The 26,564-nt window shown below is 41.9% G+C and overlaps 2 protein-coding genes across 36 annotated transcripts in view; one reads left to right on the top strand and one right to left on the bottom strand.

The window, feature by feature from the left end:
- The first annotated feature begins 1,709 nt into the window (after positions 1-1,709).
- The window catches only part of Uqcc5 (ubiquinol-cytochrome c reductase complex assembly factor 5), a 72,766-nt gene continuing 47,911 nt past the window's right edge, over positions 1,710-26,564 (top strand). Inside the window, exons 1-2 of one of the 2 annotated variants that reach the window (XM_090321506.1) lie at positions 1,710-2,015; positions 5,112-5,199. In XM_090321506.1, the coding sequence (XP_090177632.1) occupies positions 1,865-2,015; positions 5,112-5,199 (239 nt within the window). In that variant the 5' untranslated portion in view covers positions 1,710-1,864. Of the gene's footprint in view, positions 2,016-5,111; positions 5,204-26,564 lie in introns of those variants that run through there. The other variant, XM_090321514.1, reaches the window with a different exon arrangement.
- The window catches only part of Pbrm1 (polybromo 1), a 99,620-nt gene continuing 84,089 nt past the window's right edge, over positions 11,034-26,564 (bottom strand). For 13 of the 34 annotated variants that reach the window (XM_090321174.1, XM_090321190.1, XM_090321207.1 and 10 more), the window contains 7 exons: positions 26,111-26,321; positions 24,372-24,573; positions 21,091-21,255; positions 17,832-17,987; positions 14,544-14,614; positions 14,201-14,417; positions 11,034-13,398 (listed from right to left, as the gene is read on the bottom strand). In XM_090321174.1, the coding sequence (XP_090177300.1) occupies positions 13,226-13,398; positions 14,201-14,417; positions 14,544-14,614; positions 17,832-17,987; positions 21,091-21,255; positions 24,372-24,573; positions 26,111-26,321 (1,195 nt within the window). In that variant the 3' untranslated portion in view covers positions 11,034-13,225. The remainder of the gene's footprint in view (positions 13,399-14,200; positions 14,418-14,543; positions 14,615-17,831; positions 17,988-21,090; positions 21,256-24,371; positions 24,574-26,110; positions 26,322-26,564) is intronic. The other 21 variants (XM_090321344.1, XM_090321352.1, XM_090321370.1 and 18 more) reach the window with 3 other exon arrangements.

Here is a 26,564-nt window from a genome sequence, read left to right as displayed (position 1 = left end):
CCCCGTCGAGGCCCCCGACGGCCGAGACGCGGGGAGGACAGGGCAGCTCACGGGTCTCCAGGGGTCCCCCCTTCCCCCGGCCTCTCTGCCCGGGCGTCCTGTTCTCCTGCCCCGGTCCCTGCCGGCCGGCCCGAGCCCCGGGTGCCTCCCTCACCGAAGGAATAAAGATCGTTCTTCTGCGCGCTCCGCTGTGCCTCTGCTTTCAGCCTCCCGGTACCCAACCCAGGTGACTTCTTTTAACTTGGAGCCGGAGCGGCGGAGCTGTGTGAATCCCCGCATCCCCCTTGGCCCCGGCCGCAGCAAATGGCCGGAGCAGTCGTTCTCGTGAGAAGCCCAAGTCCGTTCTATCAGTGTCGCAGACTGCAATGAAACTTCACTTTTCCCGAAACCTCTCCACTGCATATTTTTTTTTCTTTTTTAAATATTCAGCTTTCTTTGCCTACAGGTATACCAGGTAGGCCGGCCCAGCACCCCGTGAGTCCTGTCTGGCTCACTGGGCTTAAGGTTGTTTGTGCAGGGTGCGAATTCAAAGCTTCTGCATCTGAGCTGAACACCTGGCTACTGGGCCCGATCCTAGGCTGGGGCCCTGGCAGGCACAGAGGCCAAAAAGTGGGTTCCCGGGCGTCCCTGAGAACCCACACGGGCCCAGTGTGACCTGGGTTCTAGAAACGTGTGGGCCTCTTCCAAGGGAGTGAATGCCCTGCAGGGTCCAGCCTCAGAACCAGCCAAAGAAAAGGATGTAGCTGCTCACAGGCCTTTGAGCTTCTCTAGGGTCCAGGAAAAGAGCGCAGGTTCTCAGTTAACTCTCTTGGAGATGGTCAGAATTTCTCTTCTCAAAGCTTTACTCCAGTTCTTTGGGGGTGAAAGCCCCTTATCAGTATCTTCAGCAAGCAGTCAGGCGTCATGAGCGATGCCTCTGAGTCAGAGCTCCGCGTCTGCCTGACCTAATCTCTTTCTGGGAAAGGAAATTTATTTATGTGAAGCATCAGAATTCAATAAAGCATAATAATGAACAGCTGTTAATTGTTAAGCTTCTATGTTTCAGGTGCTGGGTTCAGGAAAAGCAGGTTTTATAGGGGTTGGGGAGATGACGGTGGAACAAAAGCTGTGCTCATGACCAATCCTGCCATTATCTGTGAAATTTATGAATAAAGAGGCTCGGCAAGCAACGCAAAACCAGAACCACCGACGAGTGCCTAAAGTAAGTGCCCGTATATGGGATTTTTGTTTTAATTTTGGGGTTGTTTCTCTAAGACTGTTCAGGCTTTTGTAGTGATAATGGAGAAAAGTTAGTTTTAAACAATGCATGTGGAATTCTTAGAACTCTAGTCACCAATAACATTCCTAAAGGAAAAACACGACGTCGCGAGATTGCATTTTAAGAGAGCGGTGCTGCACAGGACTCGCCAGCCCTCCGCTGAGGGTCGCGACTTAGGTTAGCATTATCAGGAAAAAGATGGCGGTGGCAGGGCGCGCGGACATCAAGTCCCAGCCTAGCCCGCTCCGGGGAGTCCCGGGCCGCGGAGGGGCCCCGGGCCGCGGAGGGGCCCCGGCCACGTTGGAGGCCCCGCCCCCTGCAGTCGCCCCGCCCCCGGAGCCCAGGCGCCTGCGCCTGCTCCTTTAGGCCGGTTCAATCTCAACAGTACTGTGATTGGTGGAGCTGCGCACCCCGCCGCACTCTGATTGGTGAAACCCAGAGGTGGACTTCCGCTCCAAGCAGCGCCGCGGCTGTGGCGTGCGTGCGGATGTGGTGGTTGGGTCCGGCTGCGGAGCCCGGCGTGGACGTCTAGAACGGTCTTGGCTGCACGCGGCCACTCCGGGCGCGTGAGTTCCGCTTTACCCTTTTCCACGACTTCAGTCGAGCATGGTCTTCAGAGACCAGGTGAGGCGAATTCTGCAGCGAGCTCCCGGGAAGCAGCGATTCGGCATCTACAGGTTCCTGCCCTTCTTTTTTGTCCTGGGAGGAACCATGGAGTGGATCATGATTAAAGTGCGTGTGGGCCAGGAGACTTTCTGTAAGTGGGGGTGCAGCACACCTCCGTGTCCTTTCTGGAAGGCACGACCGGCAGGGATCCATTTCCCTTGAGGGCATTAGATTGCAGACTGCTGGTTTCCTTCAGCACCGAGTTGCTTTTGAAACTATGCTTGAAGGACAAGTGCGTTTCCATTCACCTTGCCAGTGTTGTTCGACTCTGTCCGTAGGTCCACCGGGCTCTTCTTCACCGAGCACATTGGCGCCTAGCATTTACACTCCCCCTACACTGGGAGCACTGGCCTCCCGACTGCCCTTCTCTCACGCCTGCCAGTGATAGTGCTTGGGCCTAAGGACGAATATTACCACAGAGGGGTGGACCCCGAGGACGTACAGGGGTCCGTTAACTGGCCTGCTTTCTCCGAGTTCTTTGGCCCGAGCCTTGGAGGGCACTGGCCTGTCTGCCTTGGCTAAGTATGCCGAATGTCTTTACGGAGCCATCGCTGGCACCGGGTCTTTTGGCTTGGGTCAGATGCTCACCACTGCACAAAGAACGCCTGGCACTGCTTCGCTGAGCACCACTTCCGGACAGGCCAGGTTCTTTTCAGAACTTCTCAGCCCCTGGGCCATTTTGTTTGGCCACTTTCCTGAAACACTTGTGAACTGGCAACTTGTGAATTGGCAACTTTTTAAAGTTGTTACATTACTATAGCCTTCTGTTCATTATTCAACAGTATGCATGAATGTATGAGTAGATGTGTGTTGTGCTGGGGTTTGAACTCAAGGACACTAGCCTGCTACCATTGAAGCCATTTTTTCCCCCTGTTCTTAATGCCTTTTTTTTTTTTGGCCATTCCTAGGGCTTGAACTTGGGGCCTGGGCACTGTCTTAGGGTTTTCTCGAGGATGTGCTCTACCACTTGAGCCACAGCACCACTTCTGCCTTTTTCTGCCCTTTTTTTTTTTTTTTTGTCCAGGAAATCCAGACTGATCCTTCTACTTAAGCCTCCTGAAAAACTGAGGTTAGGCACCACACTCAGATTTTTTTTTTTTAATTAGGGCTTCCATAATTTTTGGCCAGGGTAGCCTCAAACTACAGTCCTTCCCATCTCCACCTCCCCAGAAAATGTGCCACTGCCTCTGTCTACCGATTCATCGGTATTTAATGGCCACCCAGGAGAGGATCTAATGAACCAGGCGGGTATCCACTCTGGAAGAGCTAATGGGAAAGACAGATCATAAAATTACCACTGGAGCTAGGCTGTATCTGAGCTAGGTTCTCAGAAATCCTGGGTGGGCATCTCACTGGACCAGATGGAAAACTTGGAAAAAGCTACCTATTTTGTATGATAGACTCAATTGAGGTGGGAATGTCTGAAATTTTTGTGCTTTTGTGGCAGACCTGGAGGCCTTGTGGGTGCTGAGGGATGGAAGTAGATGGTGAGAGCCAAGTGGAGTTTTTTTTGGGGGGGGTGGCCAGGGGATTTAAGTGGTTAGAAAGGAACCTGGAGTAGGGAGCACATGGGATTGAGCAAGATTAAAGTGTTTGGAGGGGCTCACGTAGGGAGACTGGAACACAGTCTGGGCTGGCCAGTTTGAGACAGTTTTGTGTCTAGGTTGATGCAGAAGGATGCTAAGAAGTGGGTGGTGTTGACAGCCCAGAGGTAATGCTGATAAAACTTGATGGTGGAGATGGAACATGGGTGCTACCTCTCTGAAGGTGGAGAGCTTAGGTAGGGTGACCCTTGGCTCCAGGCCATGCTGGGGTAGAGATTTACAGATCTCAAGCTCAGGAGACTGATCTGGATTAGAAATCTGGGTTTCTGAACCATTCACAGGTAAACTGTGGTGAGAACCAGTCATTTTAGGATGACTTGAGTGGTCTGAGAAGGAAATTAGGGACACCAGGAAGGTCTTCCTAGATATGACGTTACAGAAATTTGGGTCTGTGAAGGAAAGATAGCCCTCAGAGAAGGGGGGTATGCTCTTGTGAAGATACGAGTAGCCTTGGGAATCAGCTGAAAGTTCATTATGTAACTAATCTATGTAGAGTTCATGCCATTCATGGCAGTGGATGGACTTAGATGCTGCTACCAAGGAGCATGGAGTAGGAAGTTGAATTACTCTTTGGCCAGGAGTTCTGAGGGTGTGTGTAGAAGTCAAGATATTGACTGTGAAGGAGTATCACCTCGTTTGCCAAAAAGAAGAGAGAATAAGAAGGGAAGACCAAGAGCCAAGGACCTAAGGAAGAATTGATGAATTTCGAAGCTGGGAGGTTGTGGTTTAAGCAGAATTCTTTTCATAGAACACTGCAAATGACTGAAAAATTCAGGAAGGAAAAGGGGGTTGGTTCACATGGGTAGTGGTAGTGTTTGTTGAGAGGGCACAGGATGGGGCAAGGAGCCAAAGCAAGAATCTAGTGATTTTCAGTGATCAAACAGGTGTACGTGTGTGATAGAGAGTAGGTGCCAGCCCAGGAAGAGAGAAAGGGCCTGAAGAAATGGCCCAGGTGGCAGAGTGTCTGCTGATGGAGTACAGGCCATGAATTCAAAGTCCAGTAAGAAAGAAAGGTGCTGGTGACTCACACCTGTAGTCCCGGCTACTTAGAAGAGATTGAGGACTGTGGTTTAAAGCTAGCTCTAGCAGGAAAGTGAGATTATTTCTACCAAAAAGCCAGGGGTGGAGTTGTGGCTTAAGTGATAGAGCACTAGCCTTGGACAAAAAACCCCTCAGAAATAGCCTGTGCGCGCGCGCGTGCGCGCACACACACACACACACACACACACAGTATTAAAACAAATGAAGACAGCAATCAATTTGAAAAAAAGAGCAGCTGAATCTGGATATTGCTTCAGGGCAGGAAGTGCCTTTTTCATTATTATTTCAGAGAGAATAGAAATCATGAGAAGGAAGTGAGGGAATGCTGAAAACAATGCCAAGAGATGTCAGGATGTTTCTGCTAAAGTCTAGAACTACTAAGTAGTATTTATTCAACTAGTTTTGTCTGTTTTGCTCTTGAATTAAACATTGTTGAGATTCAGAAAAAGGTGACAGACAAGCCTACTGAATTACTTAGATTTGAGTTTGTTGTAAAATTCATGTTTTCCTGAAAATCTAAGCAAAATTTTTGTTTGATACAGATGATGTCTACCGTAGAAAAGCCTCAGAAAGACAGTATCAGAGAAGGCTGGAAGAAGCATCAGAGACTGAACTTCAGCAGCCAATAAAGTGAATATGAATTTTCATTACTGGTTTCAGCTCCTTTAGAAATGTAGTCTTCACAGTTCTTGCTTGTCTAGCATCTACATATTACTCCAGGAACTGCCTTTACAATGATTTTTCAGTTCTGCTGTCTCTGCCAAACTTACTGTTGGCGAGTTCTTGTCAGAAAATTACTTCATTTACACTTAATGGTTATTTGTTTTGAGCAGTAATGTGGCTTGAACTTAGGATTTTGTGCTTGCTAGGCAGGTATTCTACCACTTGAGCTACACTCCTAGCCCTTTTTGGCTTTGTTCTTATTTTTTGAATTGGGTCTGGTTGTCTAGCTATGTAACTTTCCCACAGCTGTGATGACAAGTGGGAGTCACCATGTGCAGCTCTTTATTGGGTTGAGATATGGTCTTAGGAACTTTTTGCCTGAGCTGGCTTCCTACCAATCTTCCAGTCTCAACCTCCCCAGTAGCTAGGATTAGAGATAATCCACTATTACTGGCTTATTTAAGGCAACAAATGGTAACCTTACCTCACCCTTCCATTCTTCCATTTTTTTTTTTTAAACCAGAGCTGAGAACCTAACTCAGGGCCTTGCATTTGTCCCCACTGAGCTACATTCCCAATCCCTCCTTCCTTCCTTCCTCGTTGGTCATGGGGCTTGACCTCAGGGTTTAGGTGTTATCCCTGAGCTCTTTTTGCTCAAGCTCTTCCACTTTGAGCTACAGCACCACTTCTAGGTTTCTGATGGTTAATTGGAGATAATCTCATGGACTTTCCTACCAGCGCTAGCTTTGAACCTATATCCTCAGATCTCAGCCTCCTAAGTTAGTTAGGTTTACAGGTCTGAGCCACTGACACCCAGTTTTCCTTTTCTTTTTCAGAATTCAAACTAGATCATAGATATAATACTTAAAAAAAAGTAATCTCTTTGCAAAGTCATCTAAACTAAGATAATTATGCAATTGTATTTCTGCCTATAACCAGCCCCAAAACTTCTTGCTAGGTAGGGTTGTGGCAGTTCCCAACTGACTACATTCCTCATGCTAGTTCTCCTGTGAACTCCCTTGCATGAGAGGTAGGAACTCCATGATTCTTACCCCTTTATGATGAAAATGCTAAGGACAACCATAATCATGTTAATCTACACAGTGGAAAGCATTCAGTCTATCTGGCAGTTTGACTCAACCTAAGTGTAGGTCACTGATAAAAGGCAAAGGTATTTTTTTACATGTTTGGATAACTCTATCCAACATGTTTTCAAACAAAGTATCTACAGTCTAAAGAAGACTAAGCAGAATGTGTGCCGTAGCTCACATCTGTGACCCTAGCTACTTTGGAGGCTTAGGTCTGAGGGATGAGGTTCAAAGACAATTTCCTTTAGGAAAATCTGTGAGACTCTTGTCTTAACAACTAAAAAAGCCAGAAGTGGAGCTGTGGCTTAACTGGTAGTGTCAAGCCTTGAGCACAGAAGCTCAGGGCAGCACCTAGCCCTGAGTACAAGCCATAAGAAAGGCACAAAAAAAATCTTCAAAGAAGTAGATTTCAGTATTGGGAATAGGCAAGCTGATGCTTAAGGCCACTTCGAGTAATTATCTCTTCCATAAACATGTCTTCTAAATAGTTCTAGAGTCATTTCCCTAATTGAAGTTTGTTCATTAGTGTTAGGACCAATTCAGTGTAAATATGAGCCAATGATAAGTCACATTTCATCAAAGCATTAACTACATTCAGCAAGTTCAGCATGTGAAAGCCAATGATAATAAAACTATGAGATGCTTCATAATCTGTGCAGTTGTTGTCCAAAGTTCTAAACTTAATCTTAGAGAAACTTTAGTGATTTGACTGCTGCATAAGATATTCTCAATTATACAGCTGCCTTCCCCACCTCTACCCCGGCTTGGTGCTGTCATGGGGCTTGAACTCAGGGGCTGGGCTACTATCCTTGAGTTTTTTGCTCAGAGTTAACACTCTACTGCTTGGGCCACAGTCTACTTCCAGATTTTCTGTGGTTAACTGGAAAGTCTCATGGACTTTCCTGCTTAGGTTGGCTTGAACTATCATTTTCATATCTCAGCCTCTTGAGTAATTAGGATTACAAGTGTGAGCTCTTGGTACCTTGTTGTATTACCACATTTTGTGTTCACACATTCCCAATTTTAGAAATTCAAGTATTTTGATACACAGAATGTGCCATGCATGCCTTTTATTAATAGTAAATGCCAGTGAAACTATTATCCAGCATCTGTTGAGATTTCTCCCCTGACAAACCCACCTTGCTGCCTCTAAATTCTGTTGTTATTCTCCAGGCCCCTCCCTTCCCTTCTGTTTTCTCCATTAGAATGTTAAAAAAGACTCCAAGTTTGAAAGTGGCAGTATAATGTCACGTTTTGTTTTTTCTTCAGTACTGGAGATCAAACAGGGGGCTTATTTGACCATATTCTCAACTCATTTGTATTTCAACTTTGAGATGGAGTTTCACTAATTTTCACAGGGCTGGTTAGGAATTCAAGGTCTTCCTGCTTTCATTTGCCAAATAGCAGTGAGTATAGATTATAGGTGTGTGCCACCATGACAAGCTGATAGGGTAATATCCAACTTTAAAGCAAGTAGACAAGCAAAACAAGTATTGTTTTTAATGTGAGATACATTTTTCAGAGCACATTTGCTTTTAATTTCCTCCAATAAAAAAATTCAGTGCCAAGTGCTAAACTCTGGGACTTGAGTACCACTAGCCACATTTCCCTAGCAATGACCCCTAGAAAAAGTCCTTTCATTACCTTCTAATTAGGAATGTGATGCTAACTTAGACAGTTAAACTATAAGGAATTTAAAGGTCACAATTCTGATTATAGTATGGCAGTGACCCCCTAGTTTGAACTACAAGGCAAACAAATGAACAGATTTTAAAAGCCACAGAAGAGCTAGGAACTGGTAGGTAGTAAGTATATTAGATACTCAAGAGGCTGAGATCTGAGGATCCAGGTTCAAAGCCAGTGGGGACAGAAAAATCTGAGACACTTGTTTTTGTCTTAGAAGTGGTTCAGCCCTGAGTAAAAAAGCTGATCAAGAGCTCAAGAGCCCAAGAGTTCAAACCCCCAGTACTGGCACAATCTACCTCCACTGTGGTTCTGGAAAAAACAAAAAAAAACATGGGCTTTGGAGCTTTATTTTTAGCACTTGAGTTGAGGATAGTGCATAAATGATAAATAATAAGGCCATGTGTCCAACTAGCAGGTCCATTTTGTAAGTGTAATTTAAATCATTGATGTGATGCGTCATCCCATGAGTCTTATTTTTTTGGCCAGTCCTGGGCTTAAGCTCAGGGCCTGAGCACTGTCCTTGGATTTTCTAAAGGCTAGAATTCTGCCACTTGAGCCTCAGCACCACTTCGGGCTTTTTCTAAGTATGTGGTACTGAGGAATCAAACCCAGGTCTTTGTGCAAACTTCCCGCCCCTTATTTTCTTTCTTTTTTTTTTTTTTGTTAGTCGTGGTCCTTGTCTGGGCACTGTCTCTGAGTTCTTCAGCTCAAGGCTAGCCACAGCACTACTTCTGGTTTTCTAGCTGTTAATTGGAGATAAGACTCTCATGGACTTTGGTGCCTGGGCTCGCTTTAAACCTTGATCCCAAGATCTCAGCCTCTTGAGTAGCTATGAGTGCAGGTGTGAGCCACCAACATCTGGCGAGTCTTAGTTTCTTTTCTTGGTGCTAGTACTGGGACTTGAACTCTGGGCCTCAGACTCTTGCTAGGTTTTCTCACTCATGATTAAGTGTTCTACCACTTGAATCACATCTTCATCTCCAGCTTTTGCTGGTTAATTGGAGATAAGAATCTCTTGGATTTTGGGGCTGGGAGGGCCAGGAGTTTGGCCTAGTGGCAGAGTGCTTGCCTAACATACATGAAGGCCAGGGTTTGATTCCTGGATACCACATACATAAAAAAAAGCCGAAAGTGATGCTGAGGCTCAAGTGGGAGAGCTCTAGTCTTGAGAAAGTCCAAAGACAGTGCTCAGGCCCTGCGCTCAAGCCCAGGACTGGCAACCCCCCCCGCCCCCCAAAAAAAAACAATAAAAAAAACCTCTTGGAGTTGTCTGTCTTGGCTCTCACATCTCAGTCTCCTAAGTAGCTAGGCCAATAGTGCCCAGTAGCCAGCTCTTTTGTACACTTAAGATTTTCACACCGAGTTACCTTTCCAAAAAAAAAAAAAACTTTTGGACTATGTGTTTCTCCTAGTAAAGCAGTATCAGTGCTTAGACTTCATACATACTAAATCTAAGATATCCTGCCATATTTATGTGCAGTCTTTAACACATGAATGCCATATAAAACTCAAAATAGAAAAAAGTCATTGACATTAATTTGCTCAGTAGTGAATTTCCATTAGCTGAATTATAATACTGCCAAACTGAAAAGGAAGAGAGAAATACTTCATATGGTGATCAGCTGGTATGTTTATACATCAGAGACTGCTCATGCACACAAAGGGAAGTACAGTCCTATATTCTTAGGAGAATAGAAACACGAGGATTTGCAAAGTGATATTTGAGGAAAACATTGGTTAACAAGTATGGTAGGGCTGGGAGCCTAGTGATAGAGTGCTTGCCTAGCATGCATGAAGACCCAGGTTCAATTCCTTCGTACCACATACATAGAAAAAACCCAGAAATGGTGCTGTGGTTCAAGTGGTAGAGGTCTAACCTTGAGAAAGCCCAAGGACAGTGCCCAGGCCCTGACTTCAAGGCCCAGGATTGGCAAAAAAATGTAGTAACATTTATAGGTACACCTGGGCCACCTGTTTCCTATGGCTACAAACAAGTTTATTTGAAGTGTAATAGAGGACATATTTCTCTCACCTTTTGCTCTCCATTTTCCCCCTGTTTTTGGTTGTGGAGCTTGAACTCAGGGTCTGGGTGTTGTCCCTGGGCTCTTTTGCTCAAAGCTAGCACTCTACCACTTGGAGCCATAGCACTTCCAGTTTTCTCTTGATTAGTTGCAGATAAGAGTCTCATAGACTTTCCTTCCCAGGCTGGCTTCAAACTGCAATCCTCAGATCTCAGCCTCTTGAGTATCTAGGATTATAGGCATGAGCTATCAGCGTTAACTTTCATTTTCTTAATTTTTGGCAGTACTGAGGTTTGAACTCAGGGCCTTGAGTTTGCTTGGCAGTGGCTCTACCACTTAAATCATACCTCTAGCTTTTCAGTTTTAATTTTTAACCTGCAGTTTTGCCATGCTTCTAATCCTAAGAAGTATAGGGGACTTCAGGCTGCATTTTTGCCATTTTCAATGACTTTAACCTCCACCCAAGGCGTTTCCTTTCCTTACTATATCTGAAGCCATATGTGCATGGCATGAAATTAGACCTTACAGAAGTTCTCTTCAAGACTAACATCTTATACAGCTGTAACAGAACAACCAAACCTGGTTAATTCAAATCACTTTGCAAACTCTGTTTTTATTTGGATTAAAAAGCCTTAGAACAAACATATGACACATACATGTTGTAAGACTAGTTACCACTTAAACCTCAGATGATGATACAGAAATAAGAATAAAGCAAGTTTTAATCAGGTCTGGAAATATTCAAACTCAAAGTCATCATTACCAATTTGGGGATGTTACATAAGTGTCCCACCTCAGTTTTTCCTTATAGCAGGGTGGGTTAAAAAAATAAAACAAAACAAAAGGCCTTCTAAAAATCAGTTGGCTGACATCCTATTTTAAATCTATGGCTATCCCCTCAAGAAAATTCTCCACAGGAACTTGCAGTTTGAAACATTTAGGCCATTATGTTTTCTAAGTCACATTACAGTTCCTAAAAATACAGGAGAGGAATTAAAAAAAAACAACAAAACAAAAGATGTATAGTTTTACTTATATTCTTATGTCAGAATTTTTTTCCTTGAAAATGGTTGACCTTAAATCTTCTATCCTAAATATCGACATTGTCCAAGTTAGTATATAGAAAAACATGATTCTAAAATAAATAGATTTTTTTTTCTTTTAAGTTAACTAGGGCCTGCCTAATAGCACCCTGGGCTGGTTCTGCACTGCCTTAGAGCCCCTGGCTGGTTCCTGGCTCCTGGTTCCTACTGCACTGCACAGGGAAAGGAATCTGAAGGAGTGCTCTGGCTTCTAGTGCCCCCATGGCCCGTGGTGAACAGTTCTTAGAGGCTCTCCAAGAAAGTCTCATCCAGACCTTAAAAAGGGAAATAAAATGAATGCATGAAATAAATAAATAATTTAACCAAAATTAAGTTTCAGGTTCTTTGGTGTAATTCAAGAATACTAGAAAGAAAAGAATCTGATTGTATTATATACTCCATGATGAATCAATGATCCAAATAACTGGCAACTAGTAGAGCTCTATCTGGTCCATGTTGACAACAGGTACTGACACACTGCAAATTTATAACTTTCAAATGCTTGATGCTAACTGAGATCCAGTGGTTGACTAGTGGCAATCAAGTTACAAGGGCCTCCAGTATTTAAAGTATCTAGATACAAGAGACTTTTCTCTATTTTGAACTACTCCTTTGCCCTCATGATTTATTAAGTAGGGTAATTATGCATGTGGGTATTTAGAACAGATTAAAAGAATTAAAAGTACCCTTTGAAAGTATACACTCTCAACAGACAAACAGCAGTGGAAACATCATAACATACCTACGCTGCTAGAATATGACAAGTTTCAGAGATCATTCCCAAGTGAAGTAATATTCCATGTGTGTAGTTTCCTACTATCTGAAACCATACACTGCTTCAAAATGTTTATTCTAGGGCTATATAAGAAAATCACCAAATCTCCAGGTGTTTGGGATCTGTAATGGTCTTTTTCTTTTTTTAGTGAATATTTTCTTAAAATAATGATTCTCTTATAATTCAAAAGCACAATATAAATTTAAAAACGTATTTTAGAAAATATCCAATTTCTGGTTGAGAATTACAACCATGACACTTGGAAGGGAAAAGAAATACCACAACTGAAAATAAAGAATAGAAAACATTTGCATGCAGGCGATCTACCCTTTCACAATTAACTCACGATATAGTTCAGATCCAAATATGTACTCCCTTTCTTACGGTAGGGGATATGCTTAAAAATAAATCTCCATGAATTTACCCCAATGCTTTCTTCAAGATGAATGTCAATGTTTTTCAATGTAAAAGATTTAAAATTTCAAATAATCCAACATGTATAGGCATAAACTGTGAACTCATAAGCAGAACAAATGTACTTTTAAACTTACCTGCCAAGACTAAATATAATTCAGGACTGTGCACATGTTCTGCAAAAATCACTGACATCACAGATATCTAACTCAGCACAAGAAAAAACTGCTTTCCCTCCATTTATCTAGGAGATATACTAGCTGCAGATAAATGCATAGCACTGACTGTAGATTTCTGTAGAGGGCCTCAGTTATTAATACAGCAAAGGTGCCATGTCTGTCAAATATCTATAATCTAAATAGCAAACTTTCAAAGAAAGCACTTCACTTTTATCTGTAAGAAACAGCCTTTGCAGAAAGTGGCTTAAGATATTCAGGCACATGAAACATACATATATATTCCCCTCTCTAAGATGTAAACTAGGACCAACTTCACATTTCATTGTCAACTTAAACTAATCTGTAAACTCTTTTTTTTCATTTGTTTGTTCATATATATAGCACAAAACCCCCAAAACAAAAGAAAAAACAAACCCTAAGCCAAGACAAAACCTTTGATGGTTTAAATCCCATGGCAACAAGTAAAAAGATAAAACTAGAAGTCTACATATACAACCAATTATGAAATTGGTTTTAAACAAAGGAAACGTATGCAAAAAAATCTATGTATTTGATAAAGTCAACTTAATATAACAAAACCAAATTGAAATAGCTTATTAAAAGTGTCCTTATATAAAAATGGCATTGTGATGTACAGTAAAATGCAATAAAAATTGTCATCCTTTGTTCCTTCCCCCCACCCCCAGTAACTAAAATGGCTACTGTTCCACAACTTTTTATGCTTCTATAAAAGAAACGTAATGATGTGTTAAACATTTTCTAGGTTGTATGCTTGGCGAATGTTGAGGGTATCTCGAAGCATCAAATCCCGAAGGCGCCAGAGGGCGTCTGCCATGGTAGTATGAGCCCCTTTACTTTTGAGCCAGTGAGAGGGTAGACGGCTCTCCTGTTCTTTTGACAAATGGATATCCCGTCTTCGAGCTGAAAATTAAAATGCAGACAATCAAAAATTAGAACTTTAAGGTGACAAAACTGTCCCTAGGTTTTATAGGTCGATAGATATATCACAACATAAAGTATGCTGGATGCTGGTGGCTCATGCCTGGTCAATCCTGGCTACTCAGGATGCTGAGATTTGAGGATTGTGGTTTGAAGCCAGCCGGAATAAGAGTCTGTGAGACTCTTATCTCCAATAAACTGCCAAAAAAGCCAGAAGGAAGAGCTGTGGCTCAAGTAGAAAACTAACTAGCCTTGAGCAGAAGAGCTCAGGGACAGCACCCTGGCCCTAAGTTCAAGCCCCAGGACAAGCACAAGACAAAAATAAAGTAATCCCCACAAAACACTATTAAATATTTATTTTTGGTGCAGACTATATCCAAACAAATTCCTTTCCTTCCTTTTCCTTTCTTTTTTCCCTTATAAAATGAATTTGGAAAAAAAGAAAAAGGGATTGTTTGTTGTATAAAAGCCAACAGGAGCAAAAGGAGTAAGTGAGGAAGAATATATATTAATTACAAAGTCTTTATTTTTTCTTGTGCTAGTACTAGGGCTTGAGCTCAAGGCTGCATGCTCTTATTCAGCCCTTTCTTTCATTACTGGTGCTCTACCACTTGAGCCACACCTCTACTGGCTTTTTGTTGGTTAATTGGAGAAAAGAGTCTCATTGCTCTCTGTTCCCAGGATGGCTGTGAATTATAATCTCCAGACTTCAGGCTCCTGAGCAGTCAGCATTACAAGCATTAGCACCATCACAAACACTTATTTTAGGAAGGACACTTCTTACCTGCTAAAGTTTGGTCCCATTTGCTAATGCTGTTGGACTCCGCACTGAGTCCTTCAATGTATTTCAGATAGGCCTCTGAGTGGAGAAGCCGCTGGGTCTTCGGTGGTGGAGCCACAAATATGGGTGTCGTTGGCTGCTGTATGACAGGAGGACCAGCTGGGTGTGGGCTAGGATATGGAGGTGGTGCCTGCTGTCCAGGAGGCCCTAACACTCCCACCTGAAAGAGCACAGTACGACATGGTTAAGACACAAAGACAGTTTGCATATGTTCTAGAAGGAAGACGACTAGACTTGTGTTGAGTCCTAAGAAAACTGCATTGGGGCTGAGGCTCGGAAACCTTACCTGTTGTCCATATGGACCTCCACCTGGTGCTGGAGTCCCCACCAGAGGGGTCACTCCTTGGTTCATCACACCTATAATTCAGAAGGTAATGGTACAATTAGAAGGTTCAGGTTGAGCTGATTGAAAAATTACTGTCTGATAAGAAATGATGGCATTTATAAGGCCAACATCTGTATCTTTGCCCTTCAATGCTGATAGAAGCCCTAAGTGCCTCAGGATAAAAAGCTTAGAAGTGATCTGAACATTGCATTAAGGTCTAGTATTTCCCTAGGTGAGTGAAGATTACAGGTTAATCTGTGTTGAATTTCACTGGGAATGGCACTGGAATTAGGCTCACCAATCAGTGTGCTAAGATAGCAGGGGTACAAGAGAAATGGCTGTGAAAGTGCAGTGAACTGAGCTTTGGGGAGGCTGGAGGCACTGCTTTGCTGTCTGTCCCCTTACACAGATTAACAGCACCTGGTTCTACCTGGAGCCACTAATGTTGGCAGGGAAAGGATATTTCAGTGACATGGAAGTTGAAAAGCACTGCTGCTGTTTCTAGTGTGAAAATAATAAAGGAACAGAGAAAGACTGTATGTGTTATGTCTCTGATAATAACTTAGTAAACTTTCCTTGATGAATGATCATGACTGATTCTTGTCTCACAGGTGTGAACTCATTAGGATCTGAGACATTTCTATCTCAGGGCTACCCATTTGCTATTCTAATAAAATACAGAAATAGGTATGGGAGCTATCCAGTTTATAAAAACTTAGAAACAGTTCAGTATCCTCAAATTCAGAGTTGTTAAATGCCACTTCCAGGAGTATTAGACATCTTTTTATTTGTTAGAGACAAAGTAAGTAAAAATAAGCTTCTGTTAACAATAGTTACTTTTTTCTTTTTTTAAAATTCCAATTACTTAGAAACATCTGGATCCTGAGTATTACTTGTGAATGAAGAGGTGGTGGTGGATAAGCTACTGCTCCAACAACACACCAGTAGCCTGTAGCCACCACTTTAGTACACTTACCCCCTTTAACTCTATAAGCTGCTTGCTTGCATCATTGCTTTGCAGGGCAGCACAAAGGAATCAGCAAACTCCTCTGCTTCCACATTTACAAATACAATGCCAGAGGCAGTCAGTGAACATATGAATCCGTTCTCTGAATTCATGGCTCTTCACAGATAGCCCAGACATATGCATGTACACATCAATAGTTTCCCCAGCAATAACACGTATGTTATGCTTCCTTCAAATGTCATTTTGGATGTGAAGGAGGGAGAAGTGAAGATGACTATGTCCCAGTACCCACTAAACTCCAGCTGCTTCTAAAGAGGCCACTGGCCTTAGACAGGGCTCCAGTTGAGTATTACATGCATCTAGAAGGTGTCAAGTCCAACATGGTCTTACTGGATCAAAAATCCCATGTGCCAATGAATGAAAACAGAACTAGGGGCAAGTCCGCCTGCCACACAGGAACAATTACTTTATAACTGATTCCTGTTGTCCCTACTATTTCCATAATGAAGCATTCATCCTGCAAACATGATCACCTCTAGGGACATCTGAGAAAAATTAGTTGATGTAGTTATGGCCCTTCTCCAAGCAACAGCTGTAGAGTATGGCTGGACAGTCCAATATAGTGGTATACATTTGTAATTCTATGACTCAAGAGGCTGAGGTAGAGGGATCATAAATTTAAGGCCAGCCTGGGTTATACAGAAAGACTTAAAAAAAAAAAGTGTAGCTGGAGGTTTCAAGGCAGGCTACTAGGTTTGTTCACCCTACACACTGCTAGGTCCATTCTCTGAAGCGTTGTTTGGAATGCTGCAAAACAGATCCAGTGCTATTGTAAGCCAACTTGATTAGTTTCTATCCCTATTTTTCTAGGTGGCTTACACCTATACACACACATACATATGTGTATATATGGTGCGTTTCCCGTACATGATATTGTAAGTAATGGAGCAAATACTATTCCAACTCACCTAAAAAGAGACATATCCTCTTTAGTTCTCTTATATATGATGGCAACAAATATGGCAAATTGGGATTTTCTTCCTTTTTACTTGTTTATTGGTCATGGGGACTAAACTCAGGGCTTGGGCACTGCCCCTGAGCTTTTTTGCTTAAGGCTAGTGCTCTTTCACCTAAGCCACAATGCCACTTCCTGTTTTCTGGTGGCTAATTGGAGATGAGTCTCAGACTTTCATGCCAGGGCTGGCTTTGAACTGCGATCCTCAGCCTGCTGAGTAGCTAGGATTATGGGTGTGAGCCATCAGTGCTCAGCTAGGTTTCTTTTCTTTTATACCAGCTCTGGGGCTTGAACTGAGTTGCTAGGGTTATAGATGTGAGCCACCAACACCTGGTTCTTTTAAGTATTAGAATAAATTTTCAATTTATAATTCATTGTAAAGTGAAACTGAATGTAACTATTTCTAGATTCCATTTTATATATGTCTATATGAAAGAACTGTGCTTGTGATAGACAAACTGTTGTCTATCACCAGGATAGGCTAGGCTGTTCTTAATATATTTATTTGAACTCAGAGCTTTGTGTTTATTAAGCTGGTGCTCTACCATTTGATCAGGGCCCGGCCCTAGTTTTTGCTGGTTATTTTGTTGATGGAGTCTCACTGACTTTTCCACCTAGACTAGCTTCAAACCCTGATTCTCCAGATCTCAGTCTCCTAGGTAGCTAGGATTACCTGCATGAGCCACAGACGCCGGGGCTACGTCATACTTCTTATGGGAGTTAGATATACAAAACCTTTCCCTCCCTTCTTTTTATTCCCAAGGCAGTGAAGGATTTCTGAAGAGCTTTACATAATTGATTCTATAGTCTCTTAAGATGGATTGCTTAAGGAGGAAGAGATATACTGAAGATTCTGTGAGATAAGAATGGCATCAGATGAAGAAATGTACTAAGGGAAAATCTATACTATTTTTAATATATTACCCTGAGCTGGCAATTTAGGAGACTTCACTCACTGATAAAGTGGATGCATCCTTCTAGGCTACCTGGTTTTATAAGTACATATCACACTGTATAAGTGATTATGGAGTATGCTTTTGCCACCTTCGGCAGACTCTGACCTAGACCATGCACCCTATGCTGTTTGCTAGCCAGCAGGTGTGCAGGAGCACAGGTGCTAGGCCTTCTGCTCAACACACAACTCTCAGTGAGGGAGGCCTAGAAGAACAGGCAACAGGTATTTATTTCCTCTCAGAACAACTGGCTTAGGGAGAACAAAAAGAACATCAAGATGAGATTAATGAGTGAATGAAGATGAAGTTCTTACCCGGTGGTGGGATGCCCGGGAGGCCAGGCACACCTGGCGGAAGATGGTGGGGTGGAGGCCCCCCAGGGTGAAGTGGCTGCATGCTGCCCATGCTAACAAGGCCATCAACTGGGCCCTGCAAAGGTGGAAGGCCTGGCGGATAGCCACCCATCATGCCTTAAAGGACACAACAAATTTCAGACATGCATCATTAACATGCAACATGAGCTAAGTAATAACAACCCCCCATGCACTATCAATGAATAAAGCACCCTTAGTACTGCATGATATAATGGTAATTAGTGCAATTATGAACAAAATAAAAAGTTACAAATATAAACACCCAACATTTCTGGATAAATTAGTACTTAGTACATTATTGTTTGTAGTTATTCTTACTGGAATAAATATGCTACATGTTTCCATAAAAAGTTTGAATAATAGCCTCTTTAGGGTCAGAACTATTGCAAGCTGTTCGAGCAGAGCGACTACAACTATAGCTGAACAGTACACGCCTCATCACTCTGCTCTGCTATATACATGTCTATCATGGGTACACACGAGGGGAAACTGGAATGGAGGGAAATGAGATACGCAGTACTGATCACAAAACATGGTTCTCCAGCTCAAGCTTTTAAGATTTCTACTATTCCCATTCCCACCACTGCTGGTAATAATGGTATAAGATAGGCTCTGAGCTGGGAAGTAACTTCTAACAGCTGTCACAAAAAATGTTTTACCTTTAGATCTTAAAACATATTTCAAAACAAATCTAAACCCTCCCCATCAACTAAAGCCCAGGTCACACAAAAGCCTTCATGCATGTCTTAAGGAGGAATGGCTGGAGAATCAGGCTCTGCTGACATGAGAAAATGTCAGTTCTTGTCCCTGCTGTCAGGCTCACTAATGTCCTCATATACACCTTCAGGGGGCATTTCAATTGAGGTACAGAATTTCTGTGAACATAAGCTTTTCTTCCTTTATTTTCAAAGCCTATCTTCATAAAACAACACATATGGTGGCTAGGAAGAGTTTAAGCAAATAAGTAGTAAAAGGGGGTGCTAAGAAGGGGGTGATGAAACTGCATGGCATTAAGTTTTAAAGGAGAAAATGGACGTTTTCTGGATTTGTAATGATCATGATGAACAAAAAGTCCAAGCTCCCCTTGTAGCACTGCACAAAGGGAAGATGAGTAGTGCCAAACCTCATTTTGATAAAATATTTTTTGGAGAGGGATGCTGAGAGAGTGTGGAAAACTCTGGATTCTGATATTTTTTTTCCCTCTTTGTTTGACTGAACAATTAAATTTTAAATCTATGACATTACTGAAAACTCTGAGACTGATATACTCTGCTTCCATATCTAAACTGACTGGAAAAGTTACAATTATCTAGCTGATGAGACAAATCTAAATTTTTCTTTTTTTAGAAATAAGAGTTCAGAGAAAAAACTACTTTTGAATAGACACCCACATATTAAACATGAGGATATCCAATGCTGCCAAACTGCCTTTTAACTACACCACCAGGTCAAGGGTTTTTTTAGGGGTGAAGTATGTGAGAAATGTAGGAATGTTAGGAGGCTTTGCTTTCAATTACAAAAGCCCATCTGAACGCAGCCTTTGTGGGCTGTGATTAAAGATTAAATTGTTAAGCACTGAAAGACGTGACACTTGTCTTCATTAAACTGTACTTTGGCATTTATTATCCCAGTCACATGTGTTCAAATGAGCTTCAATGCTTGTAAGCAAAGCTGGTCTCAGACAGCAACAAGGCTAAGAATCAGGGCCTAAGCAACCTGTAAACCCATGAAAAATCATCCTCTTGGCTGCAAAGTTCCCACTGTGGAATCAAAGACCGTTACTGTAGAGAATGCTTGCCCTTAACTCCCATGACCCAGAAGTCTGGGTAGCACACCCTCAGTAACAGGAGCAAGGGCTTTCTAGAGGGTCCACCATCCTCAATCACAGAGCTCTATGTTATTCCCCAACAGGGAGCTAAAATGCTGCAGCTGCTGTTTTTTAAATTTTCATTTTGTTAATATGTCCCTGGGTTTTGCAGTCAAGGGCACAGTGCCACAGTATCACACACCAATTAGAAGAAGACGGAGTATCAATGAAGAAGTTCTAACTTTCAAAGTCCCCACGTTCAAGGCCTGATTTCTAAAACCTCTGGAACCCCATTAACCAAAATGGGCCATGGAATAGAGCAGGCGGATTATGAAATTTGTTAGATCAACATCAGTTACACTGAAAGGACTGAAAGCCATGATTCACAAGTGCTTTGGCGAGTGCAACTGCTGAGTTCAGCGACAGTGCATTTGAGAATTTGCCATCACAAAAGTTAAAAGCGACAATGGAAAAGTATCCTATACTGCTCTTCTTCAAAAAGTAAAAACAAAAACAACATCCCAACAAACCTGCCTTGAACACTGTCTTGGACTTCCTGCAACAGAGGTCAGACTACTTGATTAAGAAAAAAAACATAGGTGGCTCATACAGATCTCATCAGACTGGGGAGATTACAAAGGTGGGGCCAGAGAGGTGGTATGCAGGTTTCTCATTGGAGACATATCAGACAAGATACTGAATTCAAGAATAGTCAAATTCGCTATGGCTACCAGAACCAGAGACAACACACACAAGCAAACCACATTCATCATTTTCTTTCTTTTTTAATATGTGACTGGGATACTAACAGAAAATGCAGTTTAATGTAATTAAATAGAAAAGCATTACAGAGTGGGCACAATGAATTGAATAAGGATTTAAAAAAAAAATTTAGCAGTCATGCACATTGGTGACCAGGAAAGGATTTATAATTCATTGTCAAAAATCCTTTTAAATGGTCATTCTTTTAAGGATGGCTGCAGCAGAACAAGGCAAACTGAATACTGGCACAAGAAGGAAAATCAATACTACCTAAAGACTGGTTTTGAATTTTCTCTTGGAATTTCTTTAGGACAAATTCAGGGTTTAGTTATATTATCTGCTGTAGTGCTCTGCTTAGAGCAGTCTGGGGTAAGAACATTGCCAGACCATGCCCACAGCCAGGGGAGAACTGGTCCCTACCAATTCCCTGGCTTATGCCCAGGGCCCATATCTGGGGCAGAGAGGAGACATCGCCCACATGGGAAAGGCAATGTAGGACGACATGGATGACTTCCAACTTTAAATCTGTCATGAGAAAAGGCTACAGGCTGTGGCCTACTCCTTTTGGAGAAAAAAAAAATGAAGGAATTTCTTAAAGTGGAAAAAAATGGTCTTAGCTCCTGTTTTTACCTGCAACAGGTGTCAACTGCTGATTGAGCATCCCCATTGGTGTTGGTGGTGGCACCACCCCCATGAGAGCCCCCACAGGGGTGCCTGCTCGGGGAGAAGCACTCGGCTGCTGTTGCTGTGCTGCTCGCTCTCTCTCCTGCTGCTCAGCAACTTTAGCTGCCCGCTCTGTAAAGGCATTTCAGATTTTCAATTCTGTTTTTAACCCAGGAATTCAAAATACCATCCATTGCATTCAACAGGACTAGTAAAAACACAGGCAACAGTTCTGTCTCAATGGAAGGAACAGTAGTTGACTAGTCTCAACACAGGAAGAGTCGGGCCGATTTCACTTGGTAACCTAGAATCCAGCTTTCCTATCCCATCTTGAGAACTGGTCTGCAAAGATTTCAAGAATGTTAAGACTGCAACACACATTCAGAAAGCACAAGTTTTATTTAAACACATCACCAGCGTAACCACCGTGGTTAATCTCATGAGGCACCCTGAAGATGAGAAGCGCTACCATTATTCTAGTATTAATAGCATTATAGTTTATAATTTTAACATGAAGCAATTCCATGGCCCATTATAATTTTTGATACAATTGTTACTTACTCTATTTTCCTGATTCCTTGTACCCAATTTTACAAAGATTTGAGGACTCTTTATCATTACTATCACAGGTTTAGCAGCTGAAGAAAATTAACTCTGTAAGGGAAAAGTAGCTTACTGCCTCATCCACAAGATTTTAGGAAAAGTAAACAGCCACTTTCTATATTCTAGTGAAGCAAAGTGGTTATTGTTTAATTAACAGAAGGAAAAAATGCATGATACTCTAAGCTATAGTTATCAGAGTCAGAGAACTGATACATACGTGTGTGTGTGTGTGTGTGTGTGTGTGTGTGTGTAGCAAAGGACAATGTTCTGAATAGAATCACATTGCCTACAGCTGTGTACTTCAAAGCTGATCCTAAATCATCCTAAGTCCATACAAATTCCAGAATCTACTCTTATTTCATATAAAATACAAGAGGAGCATTTACTAGTGGAACTTCTAGGCTTTTACCTGATAACTTGTTTAACTCTCTCGAGCTATTCTGCATCTCCAGAGCCAACAACTCCAACAATCATGTTTCTAGCAGGTGGACCTTTTTCTATACTATACTAGAGGGGTATTATCAAAGCTCCCACCACACAGGGTTTATTCTGTGTCACCATTTATAGGTAGGAAGCCCTCCCCAACTCTTCATAAGGGAAAATGGAGACTGGGAGACAGGTAATGATTTGTCCGAGAATATAGTGAGAACCAGCAACTGATGGCTCCAACTTCTGATATCATACTCCAACTACCACACATTAACCCTCCAATATGGAACTCAAAAGGCTTCATGTATCTGAAGAGGGGGGATAACAGCTTGAGGTTACATGGCTTTAAAGAGAATCAAGAAGCAACAGCTCCAGTCCTCTTTTAGTAAGGATGTGAAAGTCAAGTAAGTCCTACACTCTTTGGCTGTGACACAGTTGTCAACAGAGATTTGTCATCCACCACTAGCACTGGCCCAATTTACATACCCGCTGCAAACTGAGTACAATGAGAGTGAGGGACAAAGGTCCCTGAGCTCACAATAAAACAAGTAAAAAAACAATGATTTAGACCCCATGTTAAATTCTAGTATTTTCATTATACACATTACACAGTAAATGAGAGAGCATAGGAAAAAAAAGAGAGAAGTTGGAAAAACAGAAAACATTCAGGCCTGTGGATCCAATACTGGATAGGCTACTGTTGTTTCTTTCTAGAAGCCTAACTAAGCTGTCCTGGAAAATGGAATTGTAATTAAACCAGTTAAATTCTGATCTGTGTAGATCAATAGGTGAAAACACCAAAAGTTCAGATGTTTCTGAGTCATGTAACTAGGATCATTCTAAATTTCAGATTCCTTGTTGAATCTGGAAGAATTTCCTTTAAGCTTCCTCAGCCATATTCTGCCCTCACATTTCTCCAGGAATTTCTCTCTCCTGTTCAAATCTAATCAGCTACCCATGTACTGGCTTCACTTGTTTTGGAATAGACTTTATAACTCTGTTAATTTCCTTCCTGAAGTATTTGGTCTTCACTTACAGTAAGGTCAGAAATATCAAAGCTCTTTAAAGTTCTACCTAGAACTAGTTAGTTCTTAGGGAACTAGCTAGAACATCTCTAAGGATGTTGTATAAAAATGTTTTTTCTTTTTTCAGGATATTAATAAATACATGAATACATGGCCAAACTTCAGATAATTCCAGATAAAAACTGACTTTTTCCCTTAGGTCTTAGAGATGTTAACATAGAATATGCATTATAAGTTCCCAAAACAGAGTTTGGCATACTCTCAGAGAGTAGGTTTTGCCATAGAATGTTTCTTGACTGAGCATCTTGCAGGATTAGGTTTTGGCAAAAGATTCTTAGGGAAGCCTGTCAGATAATTTTTAAATAATCAGTTCTAACAAACTTAAATAAAGCAGACAGCCTTAGTAATTTGAGGGAAACTGAAGGATTTGGACCAAGCCAAGAAGACTAAGAACTGATTGCTATAAAATTCCAAATGGAAAAAAAATACAGCTCAAAGGCAAAAGACCTGACTAATCTAATGTTTACACTCTTCTTTATTAAAGCCATGCCTGAAATGAACACAAACAAAAAATAAAAAGCAACCAACAATCTTAAGTATTTGTACCTCATAGCTAAGAATTACCAAATCCTTAATGATAGCTCATGGCCCAAAGTAAAAGGAAAATAAAAGACAGTTGGGCTTTATCAACCCAAGTACTTTCACAGTAGCTAGGAATACAGATACAGCAGAGGCCGGGTCTGGACTAGCAAACCAGGTATGTCCCCCAAACTGAGTTTAGAGTTTATACATATAAGCTTATCAAGAGCCACAGCATAAGATTACTGATTTTAAAAGGCTCCTTTTGGATGAATATCAAAGTTATATTTAACATCACTGTACATTCATTTCCCAACTCAACAAATATGTTTATAGGGCTCAATGAAAGAAAATGAAGAAAATCATGCAATTTTTGGTAGCGAAGTATTATTGAGAAATTCTAGGGCTGGGGGTGGGGGGCAAGATCACAGGCCAAGTCAGGGAAGCACTGTACTTAATCAGGACCAAGAAAATGTCTGACATTGAAACTGTCCTTAACACAAAGTTCATGTGCATGTGGCAAGATCAAGGGAGTAATTTGTACGCATATGCATTCCTGAAAACACTCCCTTGCTTAGAAAGCTTGGACAGTTGTGCCTAGTCTCTATTTACCTTCATATTCTGCTTTCTTGGCTGTCTCAAGGTTCCTCCATTCTGTTCCTACCAGTCGGCTGAGCTCCCCAAAAGAGTAGTCTGGGTGCTGAGCCTTAATCACAGCTCTCATTTCACTGCTGAACAGGATGTAGCCACTCATGTTGATTTTTCGCTTGGAGCCTTCTTTCTTTGCACTGCCTTTGGCAGACTTTGGGGTAGACTGTAAGACAGAAAGCTCTTATAGTGGATCAGAACACTGCACTTGATTAATTGCTTAGGGATTATAGAAGCCAGAAACACAGGATAGTTACTGTTTTATAGACACATTTAGTTTGTAGTTGGCCATTTCTTGGTCAATATACACTTCTTGTCTCAAAACAAGAAATGAAAGTTTCACCGAGTTCCATGATTATATACTATAACATGTAATAGTGATCTCACAAGTCCCGAGAATCTAAATAAGAAAAAATACCAATGATGATCACCTCAATGAAAAGATCATGTTCTAAGGAAGAAGAGACTTAAAAGACTTGATGATCACTGTGGTAGACCATGCCTATAATCCCAGCTCCTGGGAGGCAAAAGCAGAAAGACCATAGGTTTGAGATCAATCTAGGCTACACACTGACACCCTTTCTCAAAACAAACAGAAAACCCAAACAAACATCTCCTGCCCCCACCAAAACCCCCCAAAGACAAAGATAATAAAAACTGAGAAGCACTTGGATGATGCCTTTCCTTACTCTTGCTTTTCTTCCATGTAAGGCAAGGAAAGCTTTCTAGGGAAATTGAAAATGAACCAGTTCTATAAAATCTAAGAGATTAAATTGTAAATCATGAATGGTTTAATGATATGACAAATATATACCTTTTTTTTTTCTTCTGTGCTGGTCCGGGGGTTTGGACTCAGGGCCTAGTGCTATCCCTGAACTTCTTTTGCTTAAGGTTAGTACTGAACACAGCTTCACTTCTGGCAGTTTTGGTATTTTAGTCTCACAGACTTTCCTGCCCAGTCTGGCTTTAAACCCCAATCCTCAGTTCTCAGCTTCCTGAGTACCTAGCATTATAAGCATTAGCCACTGGTGCCTCAGTGCTGGAGCTTAAACGCAGGGCCTGGGCACTGTCCCTGAGCTGTTTTGTTCAAGGATGCTATTCTACCACCTGAGCCACAGTTCTACTTCTGGCTCTTTTGAGTAGCTAATCGGAGATAAAAGTCTCAAGGACTTTCATGCCAGGACTGTCTTCAAACTAAGATTCTCAAATCTCAGCCTTCTTAGTGACTAGGATTACAAGTATGAGCCACCAGTACCTAGCATATACTTTGTTTTTGTTTTCTTTTTGCCAGTTCTGGTCTTGAACTCAAGACCTGGGTGATGTCCCTGAGCTCCTTTTGCTCAAGGCTAGCAAGCTGCCACTTGAGCCACAACACACCACTTCTGGTTTTTTCTGTTTAACTGGAGACAAGAGTCTCATGAACTCTCTTGCCTGGGCTGGCTTTGAACCATGATCCTCAGATCTCAGCCTTCTGGGTAGTTAAGATTACAGGCATATAAACAATTAAAAAATAAAGAGAAAAAAATATGAAAACTGACCACCCCCTCCCCCAAAATTCAACCAAACCAAACCACCTGTTCATTCCTCCAAATTTCTAGGTAGAAGCTCACGTATGGAAGAGGCAGATGTCTCCTTAGTTTGGTTTGTGTTTACTGCAAACCACAGCTGAGAAAAAGATAAGTAATAGGACATGTCACCTTCACCTGTGGGGGTGTGTAGGGCATAAGGTCCAGCTCACTGGCCAGGGGAGTCTGAAGTTGAGGTAGAGAAGGAGGTTCAATGACCTCACTGTCTTCTTCTCCCATCTCTTCAATGTCATCATCTCCACCTTCTAACTCGGCAAATTTAGCTTCCAGCAATTGAATCTTTTTTTCCAACAAAGGTGAAGGCTCTTTCTGAGGAACAATTGGTTTTCTGAAAGAAGTGACATAAAATGAAGTCACCTAACACTACTTAAGGCTAATGCTCTACCACTTGAGCCACAGCTATTTGGTGGTTAACTAGAAATAAGTTTCAGACTTTCCTATCTAGGCTAGCTTTGAACCATGATTCTCAGATATCAGCCTCCTGAGTAGCTAGGATTACAGGTGTGAGCCATAGGTGCCTGGCTCAGGAGCTGGTTTTTTTTTTTTTTTAAAGCATTTTGATGAATACCCA

The sequence above is a fragment of the Megascapheus bottae genome, chromosome 2 (assembly GCF_031878675.1).
Source record: "Megascapheus bottae isolate mThoBot1 chromosome 2, mThoBot2.hap1, whole genome shotgun sequence".
Taxonomy (NCBI): Eukaryota; Metazoa; Chordata; class Mammalia; order Rodentia; family Geomyidae; genus Megascapheus; species Megascapheus bottae.
This window is presented reverse-complemented; position numbering and strand designations above follow the sequence as displayed.